This window comes from Acromyrmex echinatior, chromosome 9 (genome assembly GCF_024713525.1).
Source record: "Acromyrmex echinatior isolate Ae372 chromosome 9, ASM2471352v2, whole genome shotgun sequence".
Taxonomy (NCBI): domain Eukaryota; kingdom Metazoa; phylum Arthropoda; class Insecta; order Hymenoptera; family Formicidae; genus Acromyrmex; species Acromyrmex echinatior.
The window spans coordinates 14,391,488-14,405,692 of NC_141860.1; the positions used below are offsets into that span (position 1 = coordinate 14,391,488).

Here is a 14,205-nt window from a genome sequence, read left to right on the forward strand (position 1 = left end):
AATTTAATCTTAAACTGTAATAAACTTATTGTGAAAAATATTGCCTCAACCGGGAGTCAAACCCGGATCTGTTGCATTCCGTGCGAGTGTCCTAAGCCTTTAGACTACCGAGACCTTAGCAATATTTCTCGCAATAATCGATATATATAGAGAATTCCGCATTGTGAGCGAGCATGTACAGGGTGGGCCATCTATTGGTACGTTTTTAAAAATGCGATCAAATGAGCATACATTGATATTTTTTATTAATTTTTTTTTTGTTGTGAAGCTAAAAGTATCCGCGTCAAGAATGAAAAACGATTTCGTTCATGTGGCTCCCTCTACTGGCCTTACAGTATGCCATTCGGTCACCCAAATTATTAATGACATTTTGGACTACCTCGGCGCCAATTTCACTCAAAACAGTCGTAATATTGTTTTTCAAAGCTGGAATTGTCTCACACTTTGGGCCACAGCCTCAATATTCTCGGGTGTGCGCACTGTCCGAGCTCTGGGACCACTTCTGTCATCCACTAACATCCCTTTCTCACGAACTTTCCTCACCAATTTGCGTATAGCTCCTTCGGTGGGTGCTCTATCACGACCCATATTTCTTTTCAAAATTCGTACAGTTTCGGCGACACAGCACTGACTTTGAAAATAAGTTTTTAAAATTTCAAAACGCTCTTCAAGAGAAAACATGTTGTTTCGTGCCGCGGACGGTATGACTAATAAACTGTCAAAATTTCGGGTCTGTAGCTCGTTCGGTGTTGCCATACGACGAAATTCAAAAACGTACCAATAGATGGCCCACCCTGTATAAACAATAAGATTGGAAATAAGCGCCACTACAGTCTGAATGTTAAGATGTTGAACTATTATATATCAGGTGTACAAGTATGAAATGCGGATTTTTTTTTCAAAAAAAACACATTAAAATACTTTGAATAAATTACTTTTTATCATTCTTCGAATTTAACGTGTTTTTTTTTGGAAAAAAATCCGCATTTCATACTTGTACACCTGATATATTCATGTTCAACTATTATATATAAATGAATTATTATATTATATATAAATGAATATTATAAATTATTATTCTGAAATTAATTAATTTATCTGTATAACACACATTTCGAAAATACTAAATTCCTCATTGCTAACGCTGACTCAAATATATACTTTCTTAGAGCTTTACCTTTGATAACGAAATATCTCGATTTGCAGACTTCACTATTTAATACAAATTGTTTTATCTTTTGGAAATTAAAAATATTTCACCGGAAAATTTTTCGTTTTCCGATAATAATTTTTACAGCCTTTTACTACACACTTCATTTTAATCTGTGATTATAAAATATAATCATTTTATAAACAGACGTGCTCGTAGCCGTGATTTGTGACCATGGCTATGTCGCTTTGTCGCTCACAACACTTTAAACATCGTTTCATCCTTGTTGTTTATTAAATATTAAACAAGAACAAATAATGTTCATAAGTGCTGTAAGCGTCAAAGCGAACACAGTTCATATTGTATGAACCCGAACTACTCCGGAATTAATCGAAATCACTTGAGGCTGACGTAACTTGTTGACAGTCATGTATTTACCCTTCTGTTTTCTGTGGCTGCTGTCCGATTCACGCCCACAGCGTTTACAATTCTCACGATGTTAATGATCAGTCCGATTTGTTATCGCGCTATCGATGATTTTATTTCGAATCGCCTGTTGATATGGATATCAAATCACGAGGCTCATAACCTGTGTATCATACTTGTATAATAGAAACTCAATAATAGATATATATATATATATGGATCATATTGTCAAATAGCGTGCGAGTATCTACCATTTCGGAAAGAATTGATAAAAACGCTCGTTGTGTATAAATTTTTGTTGTCAAATCAGTTCAATGTGATGTGAATCCGGTGGTAATCAATGATGTTATAACCTCGATTCAATCAATCATTTAATTATTGAAACAATTAATATTATTAATTATTATTATTATATTATTATCAATTACATTTGATTATTTTTAGTAAGCGATTATACTACCTGGATGCATCTATTCCACACTAACAATTCATATTAGTCCTCTTTTCCCGTACAAATAAAATGGACGCTCATGCCGGACTCATCTTCGGATGGTCACCGTAAGCATGCAAATTCAAAAATCCATGACGTCACTTTGCTTACGCAAAACATTCAGGGGCACGATTCCATAACTGTCTTTACACCCCTACCGATAATTGTCAGTGTCGTTGCGCAGATATTTTATATGGTGAAAAAGCTGCGCAACACCGACAACTGTCGGTGGCATGTAAAACAGTTACAGAATATAGGCCCAAGAAGTGAATCGGATCGCGGCCCTTTAATCTCTAATCAACTTATTCTTCGTCTTTTTCTAGTTTTAAAGATTAAAAAAAGATGAAGAATAAATTGAAATAATTAAAGTTAATCTATATTGGTGGAAATGGGCATAAAGCATTCATTACGCAGCGAATATATGTATATCAGCGAACTACCACATAATAAATGCTATTTCAACATTAAAGAAAATCACGATAAACAATACGAAATAGCTATTAGACCAACATGAATAATTTTAAATAAGAAGAAAAATTTTAAATAAGAAGAATCTTAGATTCGATCGGAATAAATCTTAGTGTTCAAATATATATTTTTTGTGTGAATTGATATGCATTGATTTTGGGCATATCGCGCCGAAATGATTTTCCGGACTTAAGGTGTCCTTTCATGCTGACGCTCGATGCTCATTTTCGGCGTCAAAATAAATCACGTGATAGAAATTGACAAATATTAAGCATCAATTTTGATCTCGTGATCTATTTTAACATTAAAAATGAGCGTCACCATGAAAAGATACTTTTAAAATTCATGAGCAGAACTAGAATAATATCTTTAATATAATTATTAAATTGTACAAGTAATTAAATAATTTTGTGATGCTCATAAGCATCTTTTAACAAGAATATTAATTGTTAATGTTATGTTGATGAAAGAAATCTAAAAACTGCAAATAATTTATTGCAGAAAGCATTATCTAGATCAGAAATTGAATCCGGATCTCCTACTTGCTAGGCGAGTGTTCTCATATATTATTCGCAATTTTTAGATTTTATCAACATATGACAATTAATATTCTTATTAAAAGATGTTTATTAGCATCAAAAAATTATTAAATTACTATTACTATTTAATAAATAAATTACTATTCTGGTTCTGCTCATGAATGCGTTTAAAATTCGAAAAAATATTTCGACGCGCGATAAAATTCTGAATATATATATAACACAAGAAATATATATTTAAGCACTGCATAACAAGAGAGCTGTGGAACTAACCCTCACCGATTTTAATGAGTTTTGGATATATTGTAGAACATAAACAAGTATTAGACTGTTACATACCAATAAAATCCCCTTATTCTTTATAGAATAATATATTCGTCATAGGTATACAATTTATACTTTACTTTATCTTATCGCTAGATTTCCCTATTTTATCCTTATTTCGAAACTGGAAATTCCGTTTTTCTTTTATATTCAGTTTCTTTATTTGAACATTCAAACTCTAACAGATAGATCACGTTATGTACTTTTATGCGTCATAAAAATTATCTATAGAATATTCTAATATAAAAGAAAAACGGAATTTCCAGTTTCGAAATAAGGATAAAATAGGGAAATCTAGCGATAAGATAAAGTAAAGTATAAATTGTATACCTATGACGAATATATTATTCTATAAAGAATAAGGGGATTTTATTGGTATGTAACAAGACCCATTTGTGTTTATCTCGAGGTTTAGACGGTGCGAAACCTTTCGAAAAAAAATCGAAAAAATTTTTTTCTTTCGAAGCAAATATTATCGAAACTATAAGAAATAGAAAAAATTAGAAAAAATTTTCCAGAATAAAAATTAAATGATTTTAAGAGTACTTCTTAAAACTATTAGGTGTTGGAATTAATTCGTAGCGTTTTTTAATGAAAGAATGTTATTTATTTCACATGAGCATTAAAAAATACATTAATGAAAGTACTTCCCATCACTTGTAAAACGCTACGAATTAATTCCAACACCTAATATAATTTAAAACATTCTTTTTTAATTATTTATTATTAAAAATTATTTAACTATTTACAATATAATAAATTTTTGTTTATTATTGTTCTAAATATCCGTACAAGTTCAGTCTTCAAGAGATGTATTTGCTGCGCATCGCATAATCGTACGTGTAACCAACCAGTAATCAGTAAAACACGAAACCACAGCAGATCGCTTCTAATTGGTTACGCGATTACGCGATACGCGACAAATACACATGAAACTCCAGCAATAACGATAATGAAACTTGTGTTAAGAATTAAAGAATAGGGCTGCGAATATACCTATCATGGTACCTATCATGTCGAAATGATTCCGATCGGAATTATTCCATTTTTCCTAGAAAACACAATAGAAATCTAGATAATAAGGAAATAATTAAATAATTCCTATCAGAATCCATTCCTACTTAGGATGCCGTCCCATGTACACGGAATCGGAACGATAGAACGGATTTTTTACTAGAAAATTCTACTAGAGTTCATTACAATTCCATTCCGTAAGAAATTTCTCTTCCTGTCCCATGTAGCCGAAACGGAATGAAAACGGACGGAATATCGCCTCGATCTCAAGCTAATTTGTTTAATTTAATCGATATTTCGTTATTTTAATGCGACTAAAGCAGTAATATGTATAATTTGTGTAATTATCTTACTTATAACATTACTTTGAATACTCAAATATATTGAATTATAAGAGTGAGATATATTTTGTTACCAAAATTCCAATGTATTCCGGCTATATTGAACGGGTAGAGAAAATTTTTACGGAACGGAATGGCATGTTCAGCTAAGTTGGTTGAATTTAAAAATTGGAATGAATATTCAGAAACTTTTTAAATCTACAACGATGAATAAAGAAGTAGTGTTATTACTACTGTTAAAATTATTGTGAAAGGTAAGAAATGTGCCAAGCGTGGCATGTTATTTCGATATTTAAGAGTAGACGAAAATTTTATTTCGCTTATAATGTTTTATTGCAACAGCAGAAATATACAAAACAAAAATTCTGGATACAGTCAATATTTACACAAAGAATAAGCGTTTCTAAGGCACAATTTAGCCGTTGAAATGCAAACGACCGAGCGAGAAATTCTTCAGAATAATATCGAAATTATTTGAAGAACTGCTGGCATTCGTTGAACTACGTATATGTAAAACAAGAATATGTCGTAATTCTTATTGAAAAATAAAAATTATTATTAATTTTCTTCTTCGAAGTTGTCAAATTCTCAATCATCAACAATAGCCGGATCGACATAGTGTGCAATCGATATGACATTCCATTGATTCCGAATCGTTTCTATACCATTTCGGCCATGATTCTGGTGGTTCCAATACAGTAGAAAAATTTCTTACGGAACGAAATGCTAGTGAACTCATTTCTAATAATAAATTCGTTCCGTCGTTCCGATTCCGTATACATGAACCGGTACCTTTATTATTCCATGATAGGTGTCCAAAAGAACTACGCTGAAAAAAAATTTTAATTTCAAAGAAATATCTCTTTGCTCGCAGATGTATGTCGAGGGATTTTCAAACATTTAGAGTACGTATGTGAAAAAAATTTAGGAGCTAGATATTTAGGATATATAGGTATGTGTGTGTTCGTGTATTATTTAATTACAATTTTCATGCAATATATTATTTTTTCATACATAATTATTCAATTACAATTTTCGTAAAGTATTTAATCAATTATTATTTTTAATTTACTTATTACTGTTTAATATTATTATTATTATTATTATTACTAATGTGAATATTATCTTTATATAATAAGTTCGTTAACATTATATTATTATATAATTCTGATTTAAAAATATATACGCTATAAGCAATTTTCATGACATGATCGAATTATGTCTTTTTTTCAGAAAAATCATTCTGTAGCTTTATAAAAATTCAAATTTATAAGCACCTTTCCAATCCACAACATGGCGGCGAGTCATGTGACCTGGGATCCACATCAAAGGTGCCGACGCCAGTGCCCATACTGTATGTACTTATACTGTACTATAGGTCTCCTTCTAATTTTTGATAATCTGTGCTTCTAAGTCTTCATGATTGTAGTATTTCGTGGATGTGACAGATTTCCTAACCTGAATAATCGTCAACTTTAACGATTTATATTTCGGTTCACAGAGCAGAACGACGTTCTTTTCTCATCAAATCTTAATTTTTACGCGAAAACAAATCAATTAAGTATATTTTTATCAAAATTTGTGGTGATCAAGGTATTCTCAACGTTTATCCTTTTTTGTATCAATTCTTTCATTTTACGTAAAAACGCGTCGAAAAAGTCTAATTTTATTGATTTTTGAGGTGCAGGGAGCTAAACTGTATAATTACTATGTGTATGTATGGATTGTGTTTCACTAGAAGATAGTAATTTATTTTTCCCAAGCATTATTTTATTATTATTTTCTCGCTTGCTCGTCTTTCTGCTCAGCATATCTACTTGCTTCCGATCTATTTATCATTTGACAATATGATGCCAAATATGGATATATATGACAGTTTATACTTGTGAGTAGATTATAAAAAGAATACATTTGCATAGAATGCACTTTATTTTGTAAAATATACATGTGGAAAAATTATGTGTGCTGCCAATTTTATTGCTCACTCTAATTATCAATTGTATTTTTGCCAAGATATGCCACTCCAGAGAAGTTTTTCGTGGAATCAGTTGGAACTAAAGTCCTACTAGTAGTCGATAGAGTGAGTCAGCAGATCTATACTCAAGGTAATTAACAGACAATTTTATGTGTTTGAATTAAACTAAAGTTGATGATCTTTGTTTCCTTGTAGTCGGCACTGCTAATCAGATTCCAACAACTGCCAGCCGTAGAAAAATATGGGGACTGGTAGGAACTATACATCTCTTGGCATGTCGTTACCTTATTGTTGTTACGGATGCTCAGATGTGTGGGACTATAGCTGGGCATAACATCTTTAAAATATCTTCAACAGATGTGATACCCTATACTAGGTCCTTTTTGCATTTGACTGAGAAACAGGTCCAAAATAATTCTACATACCTGGAGATGGTAAAATCTGTCTTAAACACACCATACTTTTACTTCAGTTATACCTATGACCTCAGTCATACTATGCAGAGGCTGCATAACACAACACCTGAATTCTTGCAAGTAAATATGTTGTATGTTTAGATTGCCACTTTTTAGTGTTGTAAGTTTTATGGTAAAGGACATGTCATTATTTAGATGCCACTTCATGACAGAGCAGATCCCAGGTTCGTATGGAACGCGTATCTTCTGCAGGACCTAAGCGCAAGACCAGAGCAATACAAATTTTGTTTACCTATCATTCATGGCTGTATCCTTCAATAATATCATTAAAATTTTTAAGTTTATATTTTTCTGTAATGAGCTCCCTTAACAATTGATTATATAGTCATCTCACTAAACACAGTGGTTGTAAATGGCGTTGCATTCAATTGGGGTATTGTCTCTAGACGTGGTATACATCGTGCTGGAACAAGATTATTTTCACGTGGTATAGATGCCACTGGGAATGTATCCAATTATGTAGAGACAGAGCAGCTGATCGAGGTGAATGGCAATTGCAGTTCCTTCGTGCAAACGCGTGGATCCATTCCTCTGTTTTGGTGTCAAGCACCAAACTTGAAGTACAAGCCAAAGCCGCAGATTAGTCCACACGAGGATCATCAAAGCGCTTGTGCTCGTCACTTTGATGTCCAAATCTTTCATTATGGAAAGCAAATTTTAGTGAATTTGGTAAGTTTTCTTTTTTTTTCTTTTTATATTTATATATATGTATTTATGATATTTAGATATTATAAATTAACATTAAATTAAAATTAAATTAATTGTGAAAAAAACTTTTTCATAAATTATATTATTCCTACTATCTGCAGGGATTGGCTTAGACATTTTTTATTTCGTAGAAAAAACTGTTATTGTTATATATTTATAAACATACCAGTATTTTTAATAGATTGATCAACGTGGACCAGAAGCATTGCTAGAAAACGCATATCGTAATTTAGTGCAAAGAATTAACAACCAAAATATTCGATATGAAGCTTTTGATTTTCATGCGGAATGCAGAAGACTGAGATGGGACAAATTGAACACTTTAATGGACCGATTAGCACATGATCAAGAACAGATGGGATATTTCTTATTAATGAGAGACGGAGCATTGCTTTTGGCTCAAGATGGTGTTTTCCGGACAAATTGTATCGACTGTTTAGACCGAACAAATGTTGTACAAAGCATGCTAGCGAAGCGAGTTCTTAACGAAGTATTGAGCAGGTTAGAGATACTTAGAAAGGTGGAAGATCATCCTGCATTTGAAAATCTTTTCAAACAGGTATTTTATTTTTTCAAATAACTTTTCATATAACTTTTTCCAAATTTTTAATATTAAACAAAATCAAGGAGTAGTCTTATAATATATAGATAAATAATAATTATAATACTAAATAATAATAAAAATGAGATAGTCTGACAAGTAAATGAATTTTTAATAATAAAAAGTTTTGATTAAAAAATTGTGAAAAAAAAATTGTTTATTAATATTTTTAGATTTGGGCGGATAACGCAGATGTAATAAGCATCCAATATTCAGGTACAGGGGCATTGAAAACTGACTTTACGCGAACTGGAAAACGTACTAAATTGGGTGCGATGAAAGACGGTTTAAATTCTCTGACGAGATATTACAAGAACAATTTCGCCGATGGATATAGACAGGTAAATAATTCTTAAAAACATTCTTCTCTCTTTTGATGATATTGTGAACAATATTTTATGTTGTACAGGATTCGTTGGAGCTCTTTCTAGGTCGTTACATCGTCCAAGATGGCGAATGTACTTCCATTCAATGTCCCTTAGAATCCGAACGAAATTGGCGTTATGCTACATTCCCACTTGTTCTTTTAGTCGCGTCCTCAATGTTGGTCGCTCACATAATCTTACCATCGCGATACACAACAGAAATATTACTCTATATGCTATTCTGGGGCGCCATGGTGGCCGGCACCTTTGCCACCATTATCCATCATGGCAAACAATATGTCGATAAGCCAAAATTACTTTAGAATTAATTAATGATTTTATAAAATTTAAATTATATATATTGTACAATATGGATAACCAATGGCGATAAGTAACTGTAGATCATGTATTAGTTTTGCACCATTATCAATTGATCATCAACAGTTATCAATTGATATTTCAGTTTTTGTTTCGCGGCACAAAAATAGATTTCATCATGCGACAACTGATTAACAACGGCTATTTTCACAAAATTAATTTATGTTAATTCATGTTGATTTATGAAGAGTTCTGTTCACATTTTACAGTTACAATCACAAGCAGTTGCATCTGTCAAATAAGTATAATACTTTTATTTTAATATAAAGTTGATAGAGAGAGGGAAGGGGGAAGACGGTGTCCATTACAAATTATTACAATGAAATTTGCACTTTTCGCATAGAGCATAGTGGAGTCTATTCTCGCGAATGACATTCGTTCCTTAAGATTCGCTTGACATTTTGCAACAAGCTTTTCTGACATATTGTAAAAGATTAAGTCATTAATCTCTGGTAGGATAAGCAGTAAGGCAGCCTGAAAATCCTCAAATAAGAGATTGGACATGAGAATTTGGTGTGCTATATGTTTCAGGACCTGCTTAAGATAAAATGGAATATACACCCATCTCATTCTATCTCATAGGCTTTCTACAATAAGTTATTACCTAAGCTTTAAGTCTTAAAAGCCATAAGAAATTGATCAATTATTCTTTTCATATTCAACCTTGGTTGGTCAATTTCTTACAGTTTAGAAATAATGACTTGTAGACTATAATAATGATTATTGTAGAAAGCCTATTATAGTGTAGTAATTATAGTGTTTTAGAAAGCTCTCGAGATAAGCTACAAGAATATGTAATGAAAAAGGAGGAAATTCCATTTAAAAAATTCATGTTGATCTTGACCTGACTTTGACAACGTCATTCTAGATCAAATAACTACTATCGTTGAATGCATCGTTTATGAGATATTTGGATGTATCCAAACTTTTGGCCCACCCTGTATATCACATTCTATCTTAATGATCTTTAAAAATATGGTGGATCAATAAAAATTGTCTAAACTGTGTCCAAGCTCTTACTTAAGGATCTCTAACAGACATAAACAGGGCTAAGTGATCGTGTTAGATACTCACCGTCCATAGATAACCTGAGATAAGCATGAGAATGGTTTCCAGTTCAGAATTGAGAGAATTCATGGAATCCTTTTGGATCTTTTGTTACATTTTTTTTGTAGAAGTTTAAAATAATTATTTTCCTCACGGTGGATGTTTTTTTAGAAATATACTCTACACACAAACTTTTATCTTATAATTATTTATATTATAATGAACATTATTTTGACGCTTTTTATGCTTTCACTGTTATCTTTAAAGATACCAAAAGATTTGTGGGTTATCGCTGTGTTTTTGTCCATTACTAATGCCAACGTTTCGTGAACTTTACCGTTCACTTCATCAGTGCGAGGAGCACACTGATACTTAACTGCTCCTCCGGAAAACTTTTTGTAGACTCTGTAGAAGGGAATGAGGGTATATTGGAAAAGGGGGAGGTCTTCCTTGTCATATAGAATCACTTTTCACAAACGTCCCAATAAAAGAAATCCTAAATATAATTAAAACCTCACATAATGTCCCCAATAACATCATCCCATTTAATTGCCTAATGATCACATATTTTTCCTACAATAATTCAACTCCTATAATATAATAATTCCTACACACTTAACTAATTCTACAAACAGATGTCTGGAGCGGCTATGAGCTCTCCCATCTCTTCTGTAATTGCATACATGTTCATGAAGCACTTGAAGAATAGATCCTTTGTAAGGCGATCAATAAACTAAAAATTGGTTTCATTATGTAGATGACACTTTCGTAATCTGGAGATATGGTAGTGATGAATTTCACAAATTCTTGAACTTCCTCAACAACCAACATCCTAATATTCCATTCTTCATGGACAAGAGAATGATAAGCTTCCCTTGGATGTTCTTGTCACAAAGAAGGCTGACAATATTTGGGCCATGAAGTATACAGGAAGCCAATACACAGATACTTATATGCCAAGTTGCACCATCATCCAACACAAAAACAGTGGCAATACATTTACTTATACATGGAGCATTCAGTATCTCTGATGAAAAAACATCTACAAACAGAACTCAACTATTTGAAACAAACCTTACAGCGGAATGCAGCGGATGCAATAAGAAAAAAGTGGACAGGACAATCAGCAAACATAGAAGCGGGGCAAACAACTTGGACACACAATCACAAGAAGAGTTAAACAAAAGAAGCCTTTCCATTTTTCCATATGTAAAAGGAACAACAGACCGAATCGACATTTTGAACAAACACAACATCCAAACCATTTTCAAGCCTCCAAGAAAGCTCGAGCAAATCTTGAGAAATCCTAAAGACGCATAAAGGGTCAACGGGCTGAAACATACCACACAATCAGCATTGGCAGAACATAGTGTTGAGATAGGACATCAAATATTCGACAAAACGATTACTAGCTACAACAACGTCATATTTCCTAAAGAAATACAGAGGTCCTAGAAATACAAAAACATCCAGATAATTTGAACAAAGACTCAGGTTATAATGTAAATAGGATATGAAAGATTGCTCTCTTGACAAGTCAAGAAAGACCTCCTCCTTCCCCAACATATCCTTACCCCTCTCTACAGCGTCTACAGAGTGTTTCCTGGAGCAGCAGCTCATTATCAGTGTGCTCCTCGTCCTAATAGAAGTGAATGACAAGGTTCACGAAAAGGTTATCATTAGTAATGGATAAAAACACGGCGATAACCTACAAACCTTCTGATATCTTTGAACATTATTTTAATTATCTGAATTTAATTATCAAATTTTTATTATAATTAGAATAAAAAAATGAAATAAATTAAAAATCGGTTTAAATCTAAAAATAATTAAATGATTAGTCATTTTTCGTAATAATTGTAATATTTGTATTTTAATGGTTTAATACAAATACCACCATTATTTATCATTATTAATTCGTTAATTTATTTTTCGAATTTTAAATAAATTTTATTGTTAATTTTTTTTATATTATATTTAATAGAAATTCCATTTAGATTGATTTCAGTAGAATTTCTATGTATAAATTCTATGAATAATGAAATTCGAATAAATTGATTTTTTATAGATATCTTATGAGAAAAAACTACAAATTACAGTCACTCGAAATAAATAAAGATGTCATAAGAGACAATTTAATAAAATAAAAGCCAAATTTTTATTCATCTACTTTATTCGAGTATAAAACGAAAGCTAATTATTAATAAATTTAGAAAAGTCGTGAAAATAATTACATAAATGAAATTGATTTATAAAAACGAATTAATTGCATCGCCGGCGTCTGTACTGGCGCGTTACTGATTCGCAAAGTGCTTAAAGTAGGATTAACATTGTAAATTAAGTCATGTGTAAGGAATATTTGAATTTCCATATGTATGGAACCTTGAGCCAAAGTACACATACCGTTTTTAGAATTTACGTACATATATGTATTGTATTTTATTGTACATCCATATAACACGGTTATAAATTATGGCTATCTATTTAAATGTAAACAAGAAATAAGTCAGGTTGGAAGAATATTTTTTAGTATATTAAAGTCTCGTCTTATCGTTGAGAAAAAGAAAAAGCTGAGTTTGTTCCGAATTCGTTCATTGAACTATGCGTTCGTGATTTATCCTTCTTGTGGACGCTTGCGAATATTTGCATTGTAATACGATATTGGTTGCGTTCAACAGAAAGTTTATTTTGCAATTGGTAGAGGTTTTCTTCAACTTCTTGATTGAATTATATTTTTAGATCTAGGCTGTGTTCGGGGAGCACGTTATCAACGCTATTTGTGTCATATTTCCTTGTTTCACATTTAATAACGATGAAGATAGAATGACCTAATAACACTAATATCTCCCCGAACCCAGCCCTAGAAATGGTCCTATCTCAGCAGCAATCATAAAATGATTGCAAAACTATTGTGTTCTACTGAACACAACTTGACTACAATTAATAGTCATATAATCAGACACAATACTAATACACTTCACTCTTTTATTTACCTATTGTGGGTTTAATTATGGATTTGATTATAGACTTAATACTCCTGTTTGCTCATCACTACTATCTCAATTTGTGACATCAGAAAATAATACGTGTAAAAATAAAGAGTTAAATAATACATGCTCCGGGCACGTATTATGCAATTTCCTTCCTTCCTCTTTGATTGGCCTGCGCCCTTTGTACCGAGACTACCGAGGCAATTTAGCCAGTAATGAATTAATGGTCTTTGAAATGACTAATCTGTATATAGAAATGCAAGGCACCGGCCATCTCGAACCAGACAAACGAGAATCTCGAAACAGGATAATGTAAACCAAACAAAAAAAATGATAAAACCTTCCAGACCTTGGACCTTGGGTGCCTGCATCTATAATGGTTTACAACACTTTCGCGCCGCACGGACGCGCGTCCAGATGAATGAAGGGATTGAGAGTTAGAAGATGCAAATGCAGTCAAAGCCGGCCATGCTTTACGAAAAAATAGTTGAGGTGACGTAACACCCGAAGCGAGAATCACGTTCAACCTCCGCTCGGATGGTTTCATGAGACTATTATTGCGAACTGTTTTGAAATAGGTTTCAATTGAAATTAAGTATTTCGTTTTTTTTCACAAAATACAATAGAAATCTAGAAAATAATCGAATTACAAATCAAGATCTATTCTGAACAATTTCATAATACTCAGAAGCGAAAAAATATAATAAAAATTCTTGCAAAATATATTAATATATGTGTTTCAATAAAACAATCGATTAATCTGACTTGTAAAATATATCATAACTTTCCTTTTGTTTTGTTAATAAACAATTAATAAAATTAATAAATAATAAGATATATATATCTAGGTTAAATTCTAACTAAAACGTATTCTTCGAGGAAAATTTTCCTCGGAGAAGATGTTTCGGAATAT

The 14,205-nt window shown here is 32.0% G+C and overlaps 1 protein-coding gene across 3 annotated transcripts; it reads left to right on the forward strand.

Annotated features, from left to right (window-relative positions):
• Positions 1–6,163: 6,163 nt before the first annotated feature.
• On the forward strand, positions 6,164–13,414 carry Sac1 (phosphatidylinositol-3-phosphatase SAC1). Of its 3 annotated transcripts, XM_011062599.2 has the most exons (10): positions 6,164–6,345; positions 6,434–6,465; positions 6,561–6,637; positions 6,766–6,857; positions 6,923–7,263; positions 7,339–7,450; positions 7,529–7,872; positions 8,093–8,470; positions 8,686–8,853; positions 8,922–13,414. In XM_011062599.2, the coding sequence occupies exons 3-10, from the start codon at positions 6,600–6,602 to the stop codon at positions 9,198–9,200; spliced, it is 1,752 nt and encodes a 583-aa protein (XP_011060901.1). In that variant the 5' UTR covers positions 6,164–6,345; positions 6,434–6,465; positions 6,561–6,599; the 3' UTR covers positions 9,201–13,414. The 3 variants fall into 3 exon arrangements, with proteins under 3 accessions (XP_011060901.1, XP_087265635.1, XP_011060900.1); XM_087409509.1 differs by having other exon boundaries at positions 6,434–6,637; XM_011062598.2 differs by having other exon boundaries at positions 6,164–6,637.
• Positions 13,415–14,205: the final 791 nt, after the last annotated feature.

Bases quoted from the DNA above. Each gene is read 5' to 3' on its own strand.
- Sac1 (XM_011062598.2), top strand. From the start codon at position 6,600: ATGATGCCAAATATGGATATATATGACAGTTTATACTT. The intron at 6,638-6,765 runs GTGAGTAGATTA...ATTTTTGCCAAG, and splicing joins ATATATGACAGTTTATACTT to ATATGCCACTCCAGAGAAGT. The intron at 8,854-8,921 runs GTAAATAATTCT...TATGTTGTACAG, and splicing joins TCGCCGATGGATATAGACAG to GATTCGTTGGAGCTCTTTCT.